Here is a 24,558-nt window from a genome sequence, read left to right on the forward strand (position 1 = left end):
ATTCTTCAGAGGTCTTTAAGGCCGTAGGACACAGAGCCAGATCAGAACTTCTGCACTAACTCTCAATTTCCTGGTTTTCAAAGGCTTCGGCAAACCCATGTTTCTTTAACATTAGCTGTGTGTGTGTGAGTGTGTGTGTGTGTGTGTGTGTGCATGCGTGTGTGGTTTAATATTTCTAAAAGTAGTAAATTATTTCCAGCATATGTAAAAAAGACAAATTTCTCTGTGGTTAGTGACCACAAAACAAAACAAGAAACAGAAATACTCCGGAATATGGACTCTGCGAACAAGTTTCAATTTTTAAATGGTTACTTTGATATCATATGTGAGAAGGGAAATTTTAATGAAGAATTGTGAGCTAATACATTTCAAAAGATTTCTACCCAATAAATATTCATGTATTTATCATTCTATTATTAATAATAAGTGTGCCAGTCTATACACGAATATGTACACTCTGTCTCTGAACATAAAATGTGGCTTTCAGTTATTGAGTAAGATTAATACTTATGAGCAAAGATATCCTATGCATGATTAAAGATAGATCAATTTTGATTCAAACAATTAGCAATTTCTTGTAACAAGAAAATAGCAAAGTGAAACTACTATAAAATTATTTTCAATAGTAAATAGACAATATTGAGTTGTGCATATTTTGTATTTGTTTTTAATTTCGAAGTATTTACTGTTATCCAGAGGAACTTGAGGTTCAGAAAGATTTTGTATTTTTTTAAATGATGTTCTGCTTTAAAACCTTTAAATTATAATTTTAGAAAAGACAATATTTTAGTTGACTATGGATTTAAACTTGTCGTCTGAGAAATAATTCCTAGTGATTCAATTTAAAATAGTATGTTCACATTATTAATGTATAATCAGAGCTATTAGATCATAGAATGACAGAATGATAATGTTAGTGATATAATCCAACACATTTCCTAGTTATAGAAAACCTATGGCCCAGATAAATTCATCTTACTGGCTAAATAACACAGTTAATAAATGGCAGAGCTAAACTAATCTTCTTTCTATTATACCGTTAATTTACTCAACTGCACATCAGAAACTGAAATTTCATTTAAGGAAAATGAACAGCACAAGAAGATCAATTTAAAAAGCAGTATTAATGGTTTGGTTATTGTATATAAGAAATATAAAAGCAAAATCACATACTTAGAGTATCTAAGCAAGACACATTCTTAAAGCATCTTTCACTGTTTTGTATTGCTAAACCTTTACATCAGTCACTCTGATCTCATCTCAGGGAGAGCATAAAACAATACCAATTCTGTAAGCAGGAAGCCTAATAAAGCCAAAATGCAGCACAGATTCTAGATTCTCAAATTCAGGCAGTGTAAGATAATCATGTTTTTTAAGTTTTCCATTATTACTCCAGCTTGTTTACACATATTTCTTTTGGAGCAGAACAAAACTAAGCTGAGAATTTAGCATACACAGATTAGGAACACGCTATATCACTAAGAGATTTCTATTTCTGATATGATAGAACTCATGTGATTTGTGGGGAAGACTTTTCTAAACTTTCTAAATCACAAAGCTTGGATTTGAGAAGTTCTAAGCTTAGAAAATTAGCAAGACGCATCCACAGGATTATTTCTTTTAATAAACATTCATAAATTAAATGGACTCATGACAGCTTCAGTAAGTATAATGTTAAAAGTGCTCCAGAATTTTTTTCTGCTCATGTGTAATAATCATTTACTATACAAGATAGGTACTAATAGAAAAGTCAGATTGAAAATAAAGGAAAACAAAAAACAGATTTTGTTTAGTAAACTGCTTTGTTTTAAATGTATTAATGACTCTCAGATGAAAATTAGTCTCCTTTGCTATTGCTTTCACTATTAAAAAGTTACAGATTCCTTCTGCTTGCTACTCTCCTTGGAATAAGTACTAAAGATCTTCTACATCTAAACATTGAGCTGGGATCCTTGGCCCTAACTTCACTATGACTTTTTAAATTAAATGTAAATTATGATATGACATCCCGAGAGGATATTAAAACATAAATGTTAAGTGGAACAGCACAGAATTGTCAAACACGAGTTAATGACAAATTATACAGTGATCAACTTTACAGATCTTCAACATAACTAAAATGTTGAAGCAAATGACTAAGTTTGGAAATATGAGGCAAAACAGAATTCTAGTAAAGAATAAGACAGTCATAAATATTATACAAACTTAAAATTTAATTTTTACTTTTAACATGTGCAGAAAATTTAAGTAAGAGAATACAGTACCTACAGAGGTGTATATAGGTATGTATATAAATCTTACATTATGCCTTTGATCTTTAGCTTAGATCCACACATGCTTTCTTCTTTAAAATGAATGAAACTAAAATCCACACTTCTACTTCTATGTTCAAGCAATACTCTTTCTAGATTTAGGCTCATTTAGACACATTTTTTTATCATCAACATTTGCAAAGTTGTGATCTTGTCTCCATTGCACTGGGATCCTTTCCCTATCTACACAAAGGTGAATTGTCCTAAGAGATTGCCATTGTGAAAGCAGCAGCAGATGGGAAGCCAGGGACAGAGCCATGCCAACAGTCTGGTACATGGGCTTCAGTTCCTACTAGTAACAAAGACTCCACTGTGTGCCCTCAGGTGAGTCGCTTAACCCCGCTGTGTCACAACTGCTCCACCTGCAAACTCAGTAATCACCTTTGCCACCCATCTTCCTCCCAGGGTTGTTTTGACAGTGTCATAACTGGTCATTTGTTTGATCTATTCAAGAACCAGCCAATGCCCTTGGACCTTTGAATACACATACCCAAATGCAGCTCGGTTATAAAACTGCATCCAACAGCAATATTTCCTTACTGAAAGGGACAAAGGGCAGCCAGCTGAAAAATGCCAGACCCAAACGACATCTTGAAGGCCTCTGAGATTCTCAGATGAAAGACTTTATATAAAAATAAAATGTTGTTATTACCTAGGCAAAGAAAAATGCATGCATTTTCTGTCAGCATTCAAGAGCCAAATATAGTGGTGCTCTCTGGTCCCCTTTGATATTTCCCTTGCATTTAGCTTGATGACAATATAGATAAATCCTCTATATGGTGCAATTGGAATGGGGTTTCATTTCAGTATGTGGAAAATGACAAAATGAGAGAGAAAAGTCTTTGAAAGAAAGTGAAAATAAATGTAATAGTCAAAAGCCAAATAATAGTCAGAGTCTATTTAAAGTCTACTGAAGAGCAGCAGTCAGGGTATCAAATGCACACACGCTCATCCTCTGTGGTGAGCCCACTATGCAGACCACCTGCCTTAAATTACACAAGCTCACCGCATCCTGGGAGTGAGAGGGGAAGCAGGAGAAGGATGCGGTGGAGAAGCAGCTTTCTTCATTCATACTAATCATGCCACATTTAAAATCTTTTCAAACGCTTCTTTTCAGTTCACAATCAATTACATTTCAGCCTCTTAAACCACCGTTCTTGGCTTTGGAATAAAGTGTGCGTGTAGTCAGTAAACAAGTCACTTGAAGTTTCAGCTTTGTAGCAGATACTAAATGATGTGCACCACTTCGTTATCAGTGATTATACTGCTTGGTGGGTGATGGAGCAATATCCAGCTATTTGCAGGCCAGGAATACATGAAAATGAATCTCTAATTGGCTAGATCAGGAGAAGGAGTGGACTGTTCTCGACAGCTGCCCTAGTGTGTGTAGAGAGTCTGCTTGGAACTTTCACCGAAACCAAGTGGTCTCTTAAAATGCACAGAAAACAAACTGGCTGCATTTGTTATAGACTTAACAATTATTGCTTTTGGGGTGTCAACACTGCCACATGTTGTTATGAAGATGCTCCCTGAACAAGGGCACTTGGTCTGAAATAAGTCCTGCTCTGAGGCGTAGGCCATAAACGAGAAGGGGTCTTTCATTTACTCACAACAGAAAAAGGGCAGTGAGGGGTTTTAGAGCTACTTTACCTTAAGGTGCTTGGGCCAGGGATTTAGCTCAGTGGCATAAGCACCAGCCTAGCAAGCATGAGGTTGTGAGTTGGATCCCCGGTACTGCCAAAAAAAAAAAAAAAAAAAAAAAAAAAAAAAAAAAAAAAAAGCACCTTAAGGTTCTTAAGGTAGAATAAATATCTGAACCATGATGTTTTAACCAATGTCTTCTGAACATCGTTTATGCTTATTTGGACTTTCATTGCCAATATAAATTTTGGTGCTGTCATTTTTCAGATTAATAGCAATGCCATGCGCAGGTGCTAGCAGGATGCTGGGGTCATACCAGTGCATTGAAGGGTCACCTGTGTATTGAAACAGTCTTACAAGCACCTGTTAACCTGTAGGATGTTGCTACAGATGGAGGGAAAAATGAAATAGCAAAAGCAAAGTATAATGTTCTTGGTGTTACTTCTACTCCTGTGCTAAAGTTTATTCTCTCAGAATGCTGGTATAGAGGAATTTCTTTCCACTTCTTCCACGGGCAGTAAATCCTTAATTTTATGCACCATCCCAAACTATCAAAGGAATATTGGGACAAACTCAGGCACATGTAGCAAAATGTTCTCAGTGAAACCAGATTTCTTTAATAAGAAGATTCTCCTTCAGTCTCATGAGCAATGTCATCTCTGCATAGCTACAGAGCTTAGCTAGACCTCCAAGAAAAGTTTGTTGACTGAATAATCATTCATTTGTTTAACTGAAAACAGTGTCACAGTGGCCACCCACACAGCCTGTCACTTGGAAAAGAATGCTTGGGGATGAATGAATATTTTGAAATCTCTCCCGCTGATCTAGATGATTTTTAACTCTATGTCCAGGCAGATAACTGAATAAATCATTTTACAGAGAAAATGAGAGTTACCTGTTTGTACGCTTGTAAACAAGTCCACCCACTTTACCCAGGTTATTTTTCAGAACTGTGCTACCTATCATGGGATTGCATGTTATTTTTCCTAGCAGTAGCTCATTAAAGGTACTAGAAGAGCATGCCAGGTCTAAGAACAGCATCACAGATCTCAGAGTGAAAGGGCCTTGGGGAGCATTTGCCTACAGTAAGATCACTCTCCTTCAGTTCTGCCTCATCCCATAATCACTCCACAGAGCAAGCTACACGCCTCGCTTTTCTGCCCAGCCAACAAGTTTTGCACACATTACTTAAATCCTCTTTCCTTTTCCATCAGTCTGAAATTCATAAGAGTGTTTTAAGTAGTAATCATCCTCACAAAGTGCGAAAATAATAGTTTCAGGGTGTCTGTACAAACAAGGTTTTGTATTAGGAATTATAAACATTAAAATAAAATAAAAAGTACATTAAAATGTACATAAAAAGATCACAATTGCAATTTTGTTTTGTTGATTTCAACAAAGACATTCACTTTCATCCCTAGGATATAAAAAGATATGAGAGAGAAACAGTGATAGTTATTTCCTGGCTAACGCCATTTAACAGCTTTTAGGTAGATGCCTGGGATTGTGGCCAGCAGTATCATCTATTAAAAGTTATTCTTTGTCTTATTATCTGCATTGTTGTCCAAAAGTTTGTAATAAAAGTGAACCTAGAGGAACTTGATAGCTCTGCTCCCTAGGCCAATTCTTTAAAATCTAAAAACCATGCTTCCAAGTGGAGGAAAGCTCACTGAACTAGATCAAATTAGCCTTGATCTGGTCTTGGGCTAAAGTCTCAAATCAAACACCTTGGGCTTCAAGTTCTTCCTGTAAACTAAATAGCTGAATTAAACAAATTTAAGCATTGAGAGAAACAGAAATTCTGTTCCAGGGGCCCAGGCCCTATGGATAATAAATCAGAGAAGATGTGTAAATGCCCATCACACAGATGTTAACACTGGGGACCACTTGTTTTAGGAGAATGATAAGGAGGTACTCAAATCAGTTTTGAAGGCATTGTGAAGAGAACAACAGGGAAATTGGAAATAACGACAAAGCAGTCAAACCAATTATTGATGAGTTTTTCAGGGGGATCTTCCAAAGCAGCAGGTGGTCTGGGGCTAACCTGCAGTTAGTTCAACAGTTGGGTTTTGAATGCCAAATTTAAAAAAAAATCAAAAGTTTTCTGGAAGCAATACATAAAAACTGGCACTTGTAAGTAGAAAAAGTAGCTATCAAAAGACTTTTCTTATATTTTGGAGGTTATTCCAAATCACACATCACCAGTCTTGCTCATCACAGCCAACTACAAAAATAACACCAGTATCACTTTGCAATATCTTTACATCTGATGGCCTAGCAAAATTATAGGTTGGGAAGAATATCTGGATGAAGCATTTCGGAAGGCAATTTGTGTTAGCTGCCAATAGAAGTGGCCACAGCAACGTAAACCACCTATTTAACATTGAAATAATCTTTGTTATCATAGATAACACAATTTTCAACAGAAGACAAACATCAAACACATAGGAATTCAACACTAATTTCTCCTTACACAGAATATAGGTGACCCTTTTGGCCACTAACCTGTCTTTCACGCAAGCTTTAGAAACCCTGTCAGGAAGAATAAAATTTTCTGTAGCTTGTGGAACCTTTGGAGGGTATAAGGTCTTGACCAGCAAATATGAAAGTATATTGTAAGGTTTCCTCTCAATATCAATACTTAGTATCACATTTTGGGTCTTGTAAGTGCTCCCATATGCTTCAGAAATAATTAAATTTTTATTGACATTTTGGCCTGCCTCCTAAAGATGAATATCCTTCAGCTGTTAAACATTTGATAGGTTTGAAGTTAGGAAAGCTTTTTATTTAATATTTTTGTGCTCTTAAATATATACATACAGAAAAGACAAGAGGTGACCCGAGTCTTTTGATGTAGTGGTCAAACTCTAGGGGCGGAAAAAAAAAATGTAGTGACTTTCAAAAACTCTCAGACTATTCTTGAGGGAAAGGAAGGAATGATCAGTATGCTTTTTGTCATATGATTAAGCTTATCAAATCAGGATCGGTTCTACATAAACCAATAAACTCTGATCTGATTTTTTAATAATATTTTGAAGAATGAAGGAATCTAGAGCATTGGAAATAAGTTTGTTCAGACAGTTAATCTACCCTGTCACCCTGGAACTCTTTTTTTTTTTTTTTAATTGAGAATGCAAACCGCTGAACCTTGAGTTACTGGCCTGGCAAAGATCTGAAATAAGGTACTGGCTTCCCCAAAAACGTCTGAAGTAGTGGTGTCCCCCAAACATGACAGGTTCCCAGGCTTGCAGGATTCTAAGCAAATAACCAGAATATCACGCAGGGCCAAACCCTGTGCAGACCTTTACAAGTACTACACTGGTCTCAACTCTGTTAACCACTGGTCTAGCCTGCGCAGCTCAGGCCTTTCTTCATTTGCCTTCCCTGAGAAAGCAAGAATTCTCCAACCTCTTCTACCCCAATCGGTCACATTTTGAAGAACCCTCTGGAAGACCTCATTTCCTTTGGGAAAAGCCTCTGCTGGAGGCTACTGTGGGTCGGGTCCACCTTTAGCTTCGGGTTACACAGGCCTTCAGCGCATTCTCACCGCTCGGCCAGCCCTGGGGGTCCCCTAAAATCGCGCTAGCATCCACCCTGTCTGACCTGCCCCCTGCCGCGGCGCACATTTCAGCTTTTCAGCTTCACGGTGGAGCTCCCAGTAATTGAGTCTGAGTCTGGAGGGTTATTTTCCCTGGCCTCTCCTCGCTGTCCTGTGCTTGGAGGGAGATTGCAGAAAGACACTGCTGCCTCCTCCCCTGGAAGCCTGGCAGCTTCTGAACACTGCCTGTGCCTCTGCCCCGCGGGAACCAGGACTGCGATCCACTCCACGGCCAGAGGTTAAGGCTGCAGGGCTAAAACCACCGGGGGTCCCAACGGAGGGCTTAGTCCTGCCCCGCTTCATGTAGGGGTTGGAGGATCAAACCGCACTAGCCAAACCACCAAGGAGAACAGGTGGTTAACTGCACAAAATAAACCCCCTGAAAGGGTCTGAATTTGCAGGAGGATGACTCGATTTCCCTCTTAGCTTTGTCATCCTGAGCACATCCCTCCCTCCTTAACATGCAGGCGGGGAAGGTTAGCTCTCTGGGAGGAGGCCGTGCACACTGTCAGTTTACAATGACAGGCAGGCGCGGTTAGTCGCGGGTTCCCATCCGCACAGCTATTGGAAGCAGGTTTCCCTCACCCCTTCTAGCGTCCAGGAAGATAAGAGCTTTGGCATCTGGAAGTGTCAGAAATGAGCCTTTTGCCATAAATCATTCTGAAAAGCATTCAAATCAGACAAGCGTCTAGAGACCTCTTGGACACTCCACCCCTCAAATCCTAGATCAAAGAGCAGCTCCTAGAATCATAAACACCTATTATATGCAAAATCCCACCTATCTGCAGGATGCCAACACCGAGCAGAAGAGAAAGCGTAAGAAAGGGCATTTGTCAATGACCCCCGACCCCGCACAGATCCACAAACTTTCTTAGCATCGTCAAACGTCTTTTGGAGACGGAGGGGCTCCCGCTTCCAAACCCGCCCGGAACGCGCGGTTGAGGTCCAGCTCAGCCGGCCTGGGGCTGGCTCAGCACGCGGGCTGGACCCGGCTTTCGGGCTTTCGCCCGTTTCCAACCGGAGGAAGCAGGTGCGGCGGAGTCCGGGGCTGGGCAATTGGGAGCCAGGAAGGAGAATGCACTCGGTCCTGGAGCGGAGCAGAGCACGGATCGCGCCCTGGCCATTGCACCCGGGCGGCGATGCGCAGGGCGAAGCCGGGGCTGTCCGGGACGTGGGCCCGGAACCCGGCACGCCGCCCGCCCGCCCGCCCACCGCGCTCCGCGTCACGCTGGCACCGCGCGCCGGGCAAACTGCGGGTCCTCTGGGGGAAAGAGCGGGAGCTGGACCTGGGCACTAAGAGGGGACCCGGAGAGGAGACCCGGAAAGCAGCCCTCTGGCCGCAGACGTGCAGACACGCCGCTTCCTTCCCTGCTGCTTCCTTGTCAGCCGGCTGCGTTGCAGGCTCGAGAACGGGGGTGGCCGGGAGGGCGTCCCGGGCGGAGACCCGGGCGAAGGGTCGGGATGGGGCGGGAAGACCGGGGAAAGGGGCCCCCAACTCTCCCAGTTGCTGCAGCTCGGGGGCCCGCGGCGGAGGGCGGGGTCGGGGGGCGCTGGGAACCGCGCTGGGGGTGCAGACTCCAGGACGGAGATTATTCGACACGTGTCTTTTACTCCTCGCATCCATTTCTTAGGGGTGATTTATGGACGGGCCTCTTTGATCCAGGACGGCTTTATCTGTCCGCTGCATTGCATGACAGATGCGGCTGCTAAAATGCCTCGTCCCCGCTGCCTGCCCCCTCCCAAATGCTGCTGGGTTTTCTCCCGCCATCTCCTCCCCCTGCACCTACACTCCCCTCCCCTGCCCCCAGCCCCGTTTGCTATCTAGGTTGCAAGCCCTCCCGGTGGTTTAAATCAACAGAAAGTGCTGGGCAGGGTCAATAGGGAGCCAAAGAAGCCAGAGCTCCGTAGCCTTCTGCCGGGGTTCACATTTGTTGGAGTTCTCAGAACCCTCCTGCTCCGGACCAGGGGAGCTGGCTCCCCAGGTGCCAGCGCCCGGCTTTCGAAGGGGGAAGTCGAGGCTCCCGCAGCCAAGTCCCGGCAGGCCTGGCGCCCTACAGAGAAGGCGGGCAGCGAGCCGGGATGCCCAGGCAGCCTCGCCCAGGCTCCTCAGAACAACCATTCTAGTTTAACTGGGGAGACACTGAAGCGGCCGGAAAAGGGGAGAGGAAGGAGATCACATAATGGACCCTCCTAGTGCCTAATAGGTGAAGGAAAGGCAGAATCTCTCAAGTGGTTATTAACAGATTGTGTGTGTGCATACATGTTAGTAGTATTTCATTAAAACCATATCATGGAACAAAGAATTGTTCTTTCCTGTTTCTTAGCTTTGCCATTACTGACAGGAGTTCTAAAAACAGGGTTTTCCAAATCAAAGGATGCCAGGAGTTGCCTGCCCCCTTCCATCTCCCCTCCTCCCTCCAAACTGCTCTTGGTATCATTATCCCTCTACTGATCCTTATACTCTTGATTTAGCCAGGGGACATTTAATAGCTGACTGGATTAAACACTGCAGACTGCAGCCTGGGCTATTTGAAAATTCGGGTCGTGGACTGTGCCTAACATCAGAGGAGGAAAACCGATCTATGAGATGTGTTTTAAGTTTCACTCAGTCAGGCCAGGAGAGAAGAAAGAGGAAGGATTCTCTGCTTCTGGTCTCTTTTACATGTTACAAAGTTACAAGTTTTAAAGGGTGTGTGTTGATGGGGGGGGTAGCAAAAGAAGTCAAGAGTCGAACGAGGTGACAGACAACCTTTGCAAGCAGCTAAAAGAAATTTCTTTCTGTCATAAGGTGAAGGCTGGATTTATAAGAACCTTTTAAAAGAATACTGTTTTGGAAGACAGGAGTCTGCCCCTGGGAATGGAGCGCTGACTCCCTTAGGAGTGCATCTCCAGCCCTCTCTGAAGGACTCAATGTCACCGCTAAATTTAGAGCAGGCAGACATCTCCGCTGCAAGTTCAAATTCAACAAAGGTCACCATATTTTGATTGATGCTATGTTTCAGAAAAAAAAAGAAAAAGAAATGTGAACTCTTATCTAGTATTATGTATAGGACATGGAAGTACAGAAATCCCAAAAGTGAGCTTTTTATTTGGAATGTTGGCATTCCATCCAACTCCTTGAAGGCCAGGAAAGTCAGAGGGGGAGGATCTGACCACTGGACCGGCATCCTTGGATGCTTTGCGGGTTATCACCAGATGACATGCACCCAAAGGTAATAAATCAAGGTTAGTATGGCTGGATGGTTATAAAAATAAAATGCCCTAGGGAGAAAGAACCTGTCTGTTTTTCTGGTCCAGGGCACTTAAAAAAATTTGATAACCCTTAAAGCTAATGTAATCACTCAAAATGTATTCCAATTCTGACCATCTTTGTAGGAAATCCTAAGAAGATAAACCCTGACATAAAATTGGATTTAATATTGTGGAAGAAAATACCCTTTTACATTTTATTTAAAGCAGAGAGTCACATGGATGGCTATAGAATACCATAAACCAGATGTAATGTCAGTGCTATAGAGATTTGGAGATGGTGTTGATTTAAAAGAACAGCCACAGTGCAACTCATTCAATACACTGTCTTAATATACGGGTGACAAATATTTAAAACCTCATCTTTCTTAAATACAGAGAAAAGAATTGGGTTTTTCTCCACAACTGGGCAGCTGCTCATTCCTTTTAATTTTGTTTGGAAGTTGAGTTTCCTTCTTCCATGGTGGGGTGTCTTTTATGTGTAAAAGTCATTTTTAAAAATCCTTTTCAAACAAACCGGTCACATATCTTGGGAAAAAGCCTTTCCCTGTGGGCTCAGGAAGGCCGCTTCCCCAGGAGAGAGGAGCCCCCCCCCCCCACGGCGTGCTCATCTTTCAGCCCGTCTAAGCATCTTGGAGGTTTAGGGTCTGTCAGGCCTGGCATTCCTCCAGGCTTCTTATCACTCTCTACCCCTTCAAAAGGCAATTGATTAGTTTCAGCTTTTCCAAACCGAGATTCGATACGTTTCTCAGGATCAAAAGTCTTGCAGAAGCAGGAGGAGAGGCTTGGGGGATGGGGAATGTGAAGAAACAAAACGGGGCGGGCAGGGGACCACATAAGCCCGCACCCAATCCTCACACCTACACCCCAGGCGTCTGTGCCGATGTGGGTGCTGGGTTGGAAATGAAATGGTGACTTTCCCAGAGGATCCACTTAATAAATGAAGAAGTGCCTTCGCTTTCTGGAAGCAAATACTTAAAGGAGTAAATAGATATCTCTTGAAAAGGAGCTTGATGATTTATGCTTGGATTTCCCTGCAAGCATTTGCCTTTCTTGTATTTACAGGCGTGGCTCCATTTGCAAGTTATACATCTGTTCTATCCACGTGACATTTCAGGAAAGCCTTAACATCTGGGCAAGACAAACGTCCTTCAGGTACCTGCCTCACTTTTCACTTGTCACACTTGTGTCGCTGTGGTGCATCCCTGTCCCCTTTCCTGCCCACTTCATCGGTAACTTTTGTGGAGCTCTTTGCTGTTAGTTCACACCGCCCGACACTGCCCTCCTCCCAGTGCCAGGCTTTGCTGGGGCCAGTTTCTTTATCGGGTCCCCCAAACCTCCCACCTCTGCCTTGATTGTATAGGTAAATGAGGCGACCTCATGAAGTTAGGAAGAAAAAAAAGCAGTATTTGAATTTAGGCTCCAGCCCCCAAACAAAACAAAAACAAAAAAGCTGCCTAATGACCAGCATTCAAACTCACATTTGGTCCGCAGTCTGTACATTCCTCAGTGAAATGAAAAAGCAGCGCAGCTGATGTTGATGGCTGTCTTTTCACTGAGCTTTCCTCTGCCTGGTAGATGTTGAAACTGCATGTTTTATAGAAATTTAATTTCACCGACTGGCAATCTCCCTTCCCCCAAAAGACTGCCTTCTGAAATGAACGCCTTAGAATTGTTTTTTTCTTTCCCAAATCTGGAGTTTTGTTCCTCTGGCTCCAGACTAGGTTGCATGCAGAAGTAGAAGGACACATCCACAAATTTAGGGGGGAGGAAAAGAAAAAGGAAAAGAAAATAGTCCACGTAAACAAAAAGAAGGCCCTTGGAGGCCCTCAACTAAAGCAAACCCCAAACGATCTTGTTGCAAGGAGCCCACGAAATCCCGGCTGTAATTGAGTGTTTTCTTTGAGGTTTTCTGACCATGTGCTGATCGCCATGGTTACTATGCCTCTGATACAAAAGATGAATATTTATTATGATCCCATCCCAACCTTTCCCCAAGGATTGTCTTGCTGGCCTTTATAAAGGGGGAGAATATAAAGCGGAACGTTTGAGCCAGTGATTTTAACCTGCCCCACCTTCCAGTGACCTGCCACATGCTCCTTCGTACTTTATAGACATCTGGGAATTCCATACATGCCTTAAACTCCAATTACACACCTTCTTCAAAGGACACGTGCTTTGATTCGCTAAGAACATTAAGTGGCTCACAGTCCTGGGGCCTGGTGACAAAACCGAGTGCAGAGTGTGTGCCATGCCCTGTTGACTAGGTCTATCTTTTGCTGTTGAGTAAATAAAGAAAATTAGTCATCCTTATGTTTGCATTTTCCAGGGCTGTTTACAGAAAGGAGTTGGTATTTTCTGAGAAACAGTGGCGTGGCCTGAGACATTACGAAGAAGTGGATTTCTCCTTCCATTTTGCCATTGCGCGATCCTTCCACTTTCCCTGGTGCTGGGGGTGGGCCGGTCTTTATGACACATAAGCAGAAAATTCTGCAAAAGTGGCCCCAGGGGATCCCCTTTCCGACCCGTTTGTCTCTCATGCGGCACTGTCTCTGGAAATCTGAGGTTGGGCCTTGGCCTGAATTTGTTACTGCTGCTCTCCTTGCTACCGCTGACACTTGGCGCCACCGCCTCCAAACAACGTCCAGAGCCGGACTGGAGCAGGTCCACGCCATCGCCATCCGAAGAGAGCAGCGCCGGTGTCACTCTCCCCACGGTGCGGGCCGGCCCGCCACCCACGAGGGAGCCGGTCTGCGCCCCTCGGCGTGCCCACCGCAGGTGAGACCCTCGCTCCCCACCGAGTTCTGTTTGGGTTTCCGTGGCGTTTGTTCTCCGCAGGTTTGTTTGTTTTTCTTCAAATTACAGATGCAGGGAAAACCGCCTGACATCATGAGAGCGGGACAAACGCTCACTTTGAAGGATTCCTGGGCAGGACTTCAAGTGAAATCATATGCCTGAGAAGAACTTGATACCGGTCTAGAGAAAATAACTAGTTCTGACTTTGCCAAACCGTGGAATGTGCAAAATGCTCTACTTTTTTGCAAGAGGCCAAGTGTCCCTTAAAAAGCACCATTATGAATATGAGTCCGAAGAGCAAAGGGGCAAGAAGCTGGTGCCTTTGTTAAATGTGGGGAAAAAGTACACAAGGTGTGTGAGTTTCTGCTACTTAAGGGTTATTTTATTAGTAGTCTGTTCCACTTTGGGGAGGGGACCTGCAACTGTGCATGAATGATTATCTCTGCATGTGCTCAGCATGTATATGCATGAAAAGGGGAAATAGATGGGAACAAAAATGTACCGCTTTTTTAAGACGAAAGGCTGTCGGTCAGATAAAATTTAAAAAATAATGATTTTGCACAGTAAAGGAAACCTCTCATTCAACATTTTAGATTTTATCCAAGATCACTGAATACAATCCTTTCCCCTAGCAAATGCATTCTGGTTGCAAAGGGAAGAACTGAGTCCAGCCACTTAACTGAATGGGAAGAGTTATCTTCTCAGGGATAAAACAGGCATCGATGCATCTTTTAAACAAATGTAGGTAGTGAAAATGAAACGAAATGAAGTAAAATGAGAAGAAATAATGGATGAAAAGGTGACAGGTGGCTTTATTTGTATCCTAAAAAGTTAAGTATTTGAAATACAGAATTTGCAAGCTAAAAGTTATATTCAAGTAGTTAGTATTTTCCACTATGAAGTTTCCTCCAAGTAAAACTATTCACCATTTTTTGTTTAAATATTTCTTGGTATTTTGTATTTAGTATTACTCAGTATAAATGTGATGCTTGCTTTTCTTCAGTTGCCTTTTATAAAAAAAAACAAGTAGAAAAAGTAAAGCATTAAGAAAAGAAGGCAAGTGGAAGACAACCTTTCTTTGAAATATCTAGTTTTTTCATCCAGAGTTCAGATATTGTTTACCTTCTCAGCAATGATGGCCAGCTCCATTCTGATGTAGCTCAAGAAATCTGAAATATCAAATAGTCAGACCAAACTAGTGAGCAAGAAGATTCCCCCCATGAACAATTTAGAAAATGGAGGTGGTTGGATGATACATCACAAAAAAAGAGGATTAACACTTTGATACTTTTCCTTGAAGTTTTCTGTGGCACTTACACATTTCTACTTACACACAGGCGTGTATGCGCACGCACATGTGCACACACACACATACAATCACAAATATATCCACATACAATCACCTTCCCTGTTCATTAGTTGGCAAAAGACAATCAAAATTGAAATAGTTCCCCAAGCTTTCATGAATCTTGGAAGTAAATGTTACAGGCTCTTTACTGTAAAATATGGTTAAAAATATTCACAATAAATTTATAATATTGCCATGTCAGCATTGCTATGTGATATGTGAAGAGGAAAGCAGAATCCTTCAGGCAATAATGTACCCTCCACCTAAGCTAAGCAAACACGGCTTATTTGGATCCATTTACTTATTCCACATGGTCACTGTTGAATTAGGCACCATAATAATTGTCTAAGTTGAAAGCCTATTTACTTGAAAGCAGTAAAGTAAATGTAAAAAAATTAAGAACTAAGTTTGATAAAACCACTACCTTTAATGATATAAACACCATCGTGTTTTTGGCTTCGAAATAATCAGAATGACATAAAAATAAAGCACCATTTATACTTCTGATTGTTTTAATCAGATTGGGTTTGTGTCTTCAGGGAAACAGTATGTATAATTTTGGATAAAATACATTTACTAAAAATCCCACTTGAAATTGAATAGCTGCAGCATGTAAAATGGTAACTCTTCTAAAGTTACCTAGGATAGTGAGAAATTCAGGTTTTTTATTGCACAGCTATACATTCTTTATGAGCACACTTCTCAGCTAACATCAAGAATATTTTCTTCAGCAAACATGACCCTGAATGTCACACTCATTCATGAAAGCAGTAAACAAAATACATGTGAAATTCTTTTTCCTACTGAATTAAGCATTTCCCATGCATTTGTATTCATTTATATGTGTAGAAATAACTTTATTACATTATCTTGTCTCTAGACCTATTTAAGAAATGTCACAAAAGAACAGAGCACATGGCAAAAATATATATAATAGCAAGAAAAAAAGTGCTGGTTTCAAACTGATTATTTGAATGCTTCAGAGCTACTCTTTCAAATTATAAACAAGAGAGCTGAATAACAAATTCTCCTTAAAAGTTTTCTGCTGGGAAACTTGATAAGAGTTGAAGGAGAGATGCTGTTAAGTCCCGCTGAACACCAAAATGGAATAATAATAAAGCTGTCTTTTTAAATAACATGCCTGTGCCTGTCAGTAGCTGGTTTATTTGAGTTATTCCCTGCTTTGTTTATATTAGTGCCCCCTCCCTCCTGGGTGCCTCTAGAGTTAAACAAGCAGGTATTTACCACCAATTTAATCCTGAGCTTTAAAAATATAGACCAAACTCTATCGTTCTTAAAATTTTCAATCATATTTATTTATTGCAGAAAAATAATATACAAAGTTATTTACAAAACAATCATAAAAATATGAATGCATTTAGACACCGGATCTATTTGCATTTTACCATGGGTCATCAATAAATAAATAGAACGTTGTTTTTGTAGTTTTAAGTTTTTTTCCTTCAGAGAAAGAACAAAAAAGGAATTAACTGACTATGATTTTGCAGGCCAGTTTGATCCCATTATCTTTATTTTTAAAATTGTTCTTAAAATTCCTCTGGTTATTACCATTTTAAAATGGAGAAAATCCATAACGATGCCTTTCCTTTCATTGGCTGATTGGCACGACCTCTTGAGAATGCATGCGTGAAAAAATAAAAATAAAAACATTCTTCGTCAAAAAAACAAAAAGGAACACAAACAACTGTTCAGACTTCTATCAGAATGAAGAGGTGTGAGGATGGTGCCGCTGCCCGTCTGGAAATCACTGTCCAGGGGCCTGTCTCGCTCTCTCTTTTAAAAGTGCGCCCCACGCCCTGTTTCTTTGTATTTGGGTTCTGCTCTTCTAATTTCCAAGAAAATCTTTGGCATATATTTATTTTTAGTTATCCAACTCCAGAGTCTCTAGACTGTCCATTTTCTCCTTCTCTGGAAACAATGACATCTGCAAAAACCCAGAGAGGGGGGAAAGTTGGTTACTGTTTAGGTCTCTGTGGCTGTTTCTAAGCCTAAGTGAGCCCTGTTATCACCACCGCCGAGAAATTACGCGGAACAACCTGGAAGGATTTCAGCCTGAGGGCAAGAGGAAGTGGGTGGGCGGAAAGGAGGAGGTGGAATTTGGAAACATTTGTTTTAAGAAGAACGGAACGTTAAAGCCCAAAGAAAAGGAGGCCCTGCAAAACTGTCCTTCCCCTTGACCCTGCAGTCTCTCTCGGTCCTCCTAGCTGTCTGTCACGCACACGCACACGCACACTCTATCCAGGGCGCATCCCCTGAGGGACCTCGCTCCCTCGCGGGGACCAAAAGGCTTCCGGGAACGCTGGCGGAACGCAGCAGCGGCGCCAGGTTGGGTGACAGGGCTGGGAGGACCGTGGGAGAGAGGAGCGCGGCCAGGCGGCCGGGCCACCGCGCCCAGGGCGTCCATCCGTCCGTCCGTCCGTCCGTCCGTCCGCCACCTGAGGGGCGCAGAGGCGCAGTCCTTACCTAGGTCTCCGGCCCTGCTGAGGGGTGGGGAGCTCCGCCTGCTAGTGGGACGCGGACATGGACCAGGCCCCCTCCATCCTCCAGACCGAGAAGGCGTAGCTGAGCCGCTCGTGGGCCACATAGCTGCAGCTTGCCATCTTGGAGTCCAGCTCGTCGCTCTGGAGGACCTGATAGAGGAAGTCGATGTACCTGGCCGCCAGCTTGAGGGTCTGGATCTTGCTCAGCTTGTCCGAGGGCAGAGTGGGGATGATCTTCCGCAGCGCGGCGAACGCCTCGTTCAGCGACTGCGTGCGCTGGCGCTCCCGCACGTTGGCCATGACCCGCTGCGTCTGCAGCTCCTCGTACGACTGCGGGCTCCCGCCGCCGCTGCTGCTGCCGCCGCCTCCCGCGCCGCCGCCGCCGCCGCCCGCGGACTTTTTGCCGCGCTTGCCCTGCGCCGGGCTGCCCGGCTCCTCGCCGCCGCCGCCGCCCGCGCCCGCCGCCCCGCCGGGGCCCGCGCCGCCGCCCGCGCTGCGCCTGCTGCTGCGCCGCTTGCGCGCCCCGCGCTTGCCGCTCGGCGCCTGCTGCCGGTCCGGCTCCTCCTCGCTGTTGCTCAGGCTGTCGTCGGCCGGCGAGACTGGCGAGCTGGACACGTCCTGCATCATCTCTCGGGCGGCGACGTGCGGCCTCGCGGGCCCGGGGACGAGGAGCGGAGCGGCGCGCCTCAGCCCGCCAGCTTCCACCGCGCGCGGCGCCGGGCCGGGCGGAGCGGCCGCCGAGCGGGAGCGGGAGGCGGGAGCGGGAGGACCTCCGCGGGGAGGGCGCGGGAGGCGGAGGCGGCGCCGGGGGAGGGGACGCTGCGGAGGGCCCCGAGGTCCAAAAAGAAGGCGCGCCGCGGCCGCACGGACGCACGCACGCCCCGCGCGGCCTCCGGGAAGCGCTGTCGGAGCCGGCGAGCCCGCGAGGTGTCTGGGAGTCGGGCGAAGGCTGCAGGCTTGGAGGCTCTTATACCTCCGTGCGGCGGAAAGCTGGGGGCAGCGGTGTCATTGGCCTGACGCGGGGAGGAGGGACTTTTCCAAGTTTTATAGGAAAGTTTCCGCTTTCCAGCCCCCTCCCCCGGCCTGCCCCCCTTCCTCGGGGTCTAACAATTCGTCCTCCCGAACCATTCAAAGCCGACCTGCCCGGGCGGCCGGCCCCTCCGCCCGCCTCCTCGCCGCCCTCCCCTTCCCGGCGGCGGCGGCGGGCGCGGGGCGATTTCCTTCCGCGCGCGGCGCCCCCGCAACCGAGCGCGGCTCCGGGAAGCGGCCTGAGGGGACTGGGACGGTCCGGGCCGCCGCGCAGCCTCACACGGCGGGGCCGTGACAGCGGCAGCGGCGGCCACAGCGTCCGCGCAGTGCATCGGAGCGCATCCCTTCTCAAACCCCCAGGTCCTCGGGCCAGTTTAAAGGGATGGCTGGAGCGGAAGGTGGTGGCAAGAAATGTGGCACCCTCAGAGCCCACCCGATAGTCGGGGTCCTCAAGCCTGCACGAGGCGGCCGGGGCCCAGGTCGTGGGCGTTTCTGAGGACGTGGCCGCGCCGCGGGGGCAGTGGATCTGCGCCCCGGCCTGTGTGCTCACTCCTCCCCGAGAAGCCACTGGGCCTTCGTTTTTCCTCCACCGTGACCCGCTCTAAAGCCTCCCTACACCCCAAAGACCGTGCTTCCGAAGGTGCTAGAAAGAGGCACAGTTTATTCTGCGGCCCAGGGAAGCCTGGCCCTTGCACAAGGCACAAAAGCGAGAGGAGGGCAGTGGCTTCGTCACGGCCCTAGTGCTTAGCACTGCCAACCCAAGGTGGAGGTCCCTGCGGCTAGTTCGTCCACACCTCACCCTCAGATTAGGCCCCGGGCGGTGATCTGAAATGAAAGGTCAGCCTCTGTGGGAGTGAGCAGGGGACTCCATAGCGCCCGGGCTCACGGGCTGTCTGCTCAGAATGCCCACGCCCAGCTCCCCTGGCTAGGAGGTCAGGCGGACAGTAGAGCTGCCAGCGCCCCAAACGCATTCCAGTTACTTGGACGCCTTTGGATGTTAAGTCTTTCCGCCAAATAAGTTAAAACGAAGAGACTCAAACAGGGTGATCGATCAGATGCTGGTGAACTGGAAGCAACACAGTTGCGGTGAGCACAGAGGGAAGCCTCAGCAATTCTATACTTGTTTCTGCTTGGGGACAAGGTTGAGTAAAATGACCACTTCACCTTTGTCCCTTACACAGCAAAGCAAACCAAAGGCCAAGGGCAGTAGTCGGAATTCAGGGAAGATTCAAAGGATGCCGAGTTGTGTGCTTCGCCCTCCAGTTCTCTGCAGGCTGAAATCTGTCTGCCCAAAGCCTCCAGGGCAAAACCGAGCACCGTTAGCTCAGCAGTCGCCCCTTCCTGGGCTAGACCCAGGGTCTGGGCTGCAGACGTCCTGAGGAGGCGGGAGCCCTGGCGACGGGCGGGCAGGCCACGTGGCTGTGCCCCGCTGAGGCTCGCAGCTTCAGTCCGGAAACTAGAAAATGGAGCGACTTGACCAACTGAGGGGCACAGTCTTTGAAGGGAAATGGGGGCAAGAGTTATCTCTCACTTGAGGGGCACACAGGACTGTGCTTTCCAAGGAGGGGAGACAGGCTAGGGTTGTACCTCACCATTTTAACAGAAGTATTCTGAAACGGTGACCTCAGGTTGCTGATTGGTCTGGTCCTTGAGCCCTGTTTTGAAATGACAGCCAGTCTGAATATCAATCAGAGTCTCTTTGACCTCCACTTAATTTAATCAGCACTATTCAGCCTTGAAAATAGTATCACCCATGCATTCTTATATTTTCATCTTTCTCCTACTGGATCTTTACTATTGGAAGCGGAATGAGGCAGAAATTCTGCTCCATTTTTTACATAGTGTGTTCTCCTTTAAGTCTGAATTGCAAACAATTCTACTGTTTTTACACAGAACGTGGCTACAGAAATCTCGAAAAATTTCTACTTTATCTCGTTTTCTCTTTTTTACTGTCAAACTCAAAACTTGTTTTGTTTTTAGCTGAAAGTCAGAAATAGATTGAATGATTGGACTGCTACTTTTGTGGCAGCGGGTTAAGTGGGACAGGAAAGTGTGGGCAAAGTGTAAAGGAAACCTTACCTGACCAAGGGGAATTGGGGAAAAGGAAAGGGTCCTTTTAGAAGGCAGAGGAGAAACCGAGTCCTCAACAGGCATCAACCAGGGATCCAAGACTAGGTCTGAAAGAAGTGAGCACAGCCCTTCTCTGGCACTAAATTTCCAGGGGATGAGTGGCTCCTGGCCATTCAGGGGTAGTCAAAGCTGAAACTCAGATGGCAGAATGCTTAGAAAAGAATTGAAAATAAATGACCAAACCCAAACCATTCCTGCCATAGGATCAGGACTGATAACTTTAGTTCTGGGATGCTGTTTCTCTAGAACTCTTTGGAGCAGTGGAAGAGATCAGTTTTTGAGGTGGTAAGTGGAGCTGAAATATCAGTGAGCAAAAATACAGTAGTAAGGTGTCAGGTGAATTACTTCCCCCAAAAACGTCTGGGGCTTCCTAATTCTTGCATTGCAAATTTTGATGTGGCAGTAAGGGACTCTCCACTCTGGTTATGTGCAGCTCTTTTTTTCTTTCTTTCTTTTTTTTTTTTTTTTTAACATTTTAGAATCATTTTTATGTGGTGACAATTCATACATGGTTCTGGATATCGCATACATGCACAATAATTGTAACCTCCACAATGTTTAGTTTAGGACATGGAAGCTTTATTTTAATAATCCCAATTTCAGGCCTTCAAAAATAGTCTTAGAAGTTTACTTTTAGAGCTGAACTCTGACTGGAAGGCTGTCTATAGAAGACTACTTTCTTGGGAATAGTAGATTAATTGGGAGTCAGTAACTTTTTCTACTTCTAAAATAAGATTTCTGAAAAAAAATAACAACACACACACACACATTTCTTTTAGACTTGGATAATTCAAATGAGCTTTGTTTTCAAACTGCAAACTTGGCATGTTTGCAGTCCTTCCTGAGGAATGTGTGCTGCGTTAAAAGTTTGAAAAAAATTACTATTAGAAGTAACAGAAATCTCATACTGAGCACATGAAATAAACCTGTAAGTATCCTTGCAGTGTGACTGTGCCCTGGCATTCCCTTGGCAGCAATCAATTAATTAGATAGAAGTGCTTTCAGATAGAAAAGAAATACACTATAGAATTGTTAGTAAGCCAGTAGAGTTTGAAGTTTTGATCTTCACAAGCAGAGTACTTTAATCTGTTCTTCTACTCCTTTCTTCTCCATCTTTATGTGATCTACCACCTGTTTGTTGGCTTTGAGTTCCAAGAACTGCGTTTTCTAATTGGGTGGCAGAAGCACAGACGTGTTCCTGCAGAAGAGGGCGCGACTGAAGAGTCTACTGCTGAGTGGATTGCAGAGAGGAAGCTGTAGATCCTGGGTTTCATCTTTTGTTGAACAGGCCACAAGGGTTGCCCAGTTTGGTCCTTGTATGAGCTGATTTTATGAAATCAGAATGTAAATTTGTGGCAGCATGAGTGTTTGGTGAAAATACATTTTTTGGTTAACCAGGGAGCCTTTGTGATGTTTGAACATCTTTCACTAAATAAAATTTCATTCTTTTTAAATGGTGGTTTAATTCAAGAAATTTAAAAGATTATACCATTCTCTTTATGTGTGTCTTTTAAGAATGAGGACCTAAAGTTATACGATTTGAAGCTCTCTATCCAGTTTTCAAGTTAAAAAAAAAAAAAAAAAGAATAAATCGAGATGTTAAGAGCACCCGAAATGATCAAATAAATATTTCAAGTAAATTTCAATCATTAAGCCAACTTTCTGCATTCAAAATGAAAATGGAATAAAGAGACCTAGATCTATACTGTACAGAGAAACAGGCGCAGAGTGTGGAAATGTGTAGGGTATTGAACTTCTTGATCTTTTCTTTTTCCTTTTTTTTTTTTTTTTCAGTTTGTGGGAAGTGCAGTCTGCTGGCGAACTGGTATTCCATCTTGACTGCCAGTTAACCTTGTTGACATACACTCTCACTACTTATTTCAAAGAGTTGCTTGAATAGATGAAGAAATAATGTAAGAAATAGAGTTACTGAGGACTTTTTGTCACGGTCACAGTTGTGCTGCATAGTAAGCATTCTATCTTTAACTGTGTGATGTGAGTAATTTAAATATAAGCAGAAGATTTACATTCTGTTTTTCCAATTAAATGTCCCTTTCTGATTACTTGTAACTTTCGTCTTTCTTCACTTCAGGGGATTTGCTTTTTTTTCACAAATGGCTTTTCCTGAAGCCTTAAGTCCTGTTTTCATTGTTTAGTTTGATTCATCCTGCAAAAAATATGTTGTTTTTGCCAATGACCACAAGAGGACACAATTTCCTAGAGAACTTTGTTTAAAAGAAAGCTTCTAGCAGAAGGCTAACGAAATACAGAAATATCATACAATAAAAGAATGTCATTTTGAACATCTCTGGTGGATTTATGCCACTTTTATTAATTTTGAAAACATAAATATGAGTTGGCATTCAAACTTTAGATGTTTTTAAGATATACTATTTCTCCCTATTCAAGAGCATAAAAAAACACATACATTTATGAAAAAAACGCTACTGTCATAGTTAAGAGAAAATGCTTATATTACACTTGCAGAATTTTGTACAAAATGCTAGGTGTACTGAAATTTTAGTTACTCTATTTCACAACTATGTTTGTCAATGGAAAAATAATTTTTAAAAAGTCATGTAAAATATCTTTGAAAGTTTGAATTTTTAGTTTGGGCATTTATGGTGTCTTCACATAGAAAGTTACCTGAAAAGTATGTTATATAGTATGTTAAATATATCTGAATGCATATGATATGTTAATAACTAAATATATTTTGCAGAGGTACAGGAAGTGAGGGTTTCTTAAGATACTCTCAATATTTTTCAACAGTTATTAAAATAACTTTTGAATAAAATAACCTTTGATTTGAAATATTCTTTCTCTTTCACTACCTTCTCTTAAATTTTTTTGAACATTTGGTTAGTTTATAAATTGAAACGAAGTATTTCTTCACCTTTATCAAGCTATGACAGGCTGGGGAATCCTGCTTCAGTGTGCTTTCTGTCTTGTGCTGTGTTTGTGTGTTCCTGTCGGTCTATTCCTAGTCTCATGCTTTTAAGACTGCTGAAGGAGCTAAGCAATGGACCAAGGACCTGGAAAAATGAAATGAAAAAAAGACAGAAAGGAGAGAAAATAAGAAAAGCATGGAAGAGGTTAAAAGCTATGAAGCAAACCTTGGAGAAATGATGAAGAAAAAGCTACAGCAGGAGTTAGAGAGTAAAAGAGAAAGAGCTTGATATGCAGGGGGCTGCGTAACAGCAACAAAAAAGGTAATGCAGTTAGTAAGAAATAGAAAAAACATCCGGATTATTTACCTCTGTATCTGCTTAAAAGTATTTTTGCAAATAGTTAACTTGGGCTTGAGAATATACTTTTAGTTAAGTCGCCATTGTGTGACTCATAATAACAAAGTAAGAACAGGTTGGAGGGACATAAAGCTTTAAATTAAAGTTGGTGTTCATATACTGGGCATACTCTTCCTTGTGTTAGGGTGGTAATATGTTGCCATTACTAATCTCGGGGTTTATATTATCTGGAGGAATCCATGAAAAATGCTATTAACCGTGATGGAATTTCAGAAATCCTATGTAGTGGCTTAGATACCTAGCTTACTAGTTGTTTTTCATTTAACCTACACAATGAGAGTTATATTGTTTCTCCTAGTGATTAACCAAACTCAAATGTCTTTGCCTGCCCAGTTCATTTAGCTTGTAGAAAATTAGAACTGCAAGTGGATGAGACTTGTTCTCTCTACTCAGGACCAGGAGATACAGTGAAGTTCTGGTTCTGCCTGAGAATGTGTCCCGAAGACCTGAATTTTGGTTTCAACTAGCATTAATTAACTGGAACACATGTATTCATTGTTTCATGATTTAACAAAGATGTACTAATGTTTATTATGTGAAGTGATCTCAGTAAAGAGATTGAGTCTCTGATATCAAAGTTGTCACAAAAGAATAGACAATAAGCTGACATCATGTAAAAGAGAGATCCAAATGTGATGGTATGTGT

General features: G+C 43.6%; 1 protein-coding gene across 1 annotated transcript; it reads right to left on the reverse strand.

Moving 5' to 3' along the window:
* Positions 1-16,244: 16,244 nt before the first annotated feature.
* Positions 16,245-18,211, reverse strand: Twist1 (twist family bHLH transcription factor 1). Its single transcript, XM_063239146.1, has 2 exons — positions 17,429-18,211; positions 16,245-16,889 (listed from the first exon to the last, which is right to left on the reverse strand). The coding sequence occupies exon 1, from the start codon at positions 18,070-18,072 to the stop codon at positions 17,470-17,472; it is 603 nt and encodes a 200-aa protein (XP_063095216.1). The 5' UTR covers positions 18,073-18,211; the 3' UTR covers positions 16,245-16,889; positions 17,429-17,469.
* Between the last annotated feature and the right edge of the window lie 6,347 nt (positions 18,212-24,558).

The sequence above is a fragment of the Cavia porcellus genome, unplaced genomic scaffold (genome assembly GCF_034190915.1).
Source record: "Cavia porcellus strain 051 isolate PalLab524CR breed Dunkin Hartley unplaced genomic scaffold, mCavPor4.1 scaffold_2, whole genome shotgun sequence".
Lineage (NCBI taxonomy): Eukaryota > Metazoa > Chordata > Mammalia > Rodentia > Caviidae > Cavia > Cavia porcellus.

Bases quoted from the DNA above. Each gene is read 5' to 3' on its own strand.
- Twist1 (XM_063239146.1), bottom strand. From the start codon at position 18,072: ATGATGCAGGACGTGTCCAGCTCGCCAGTCTCGCCGGCCGACGACAGC.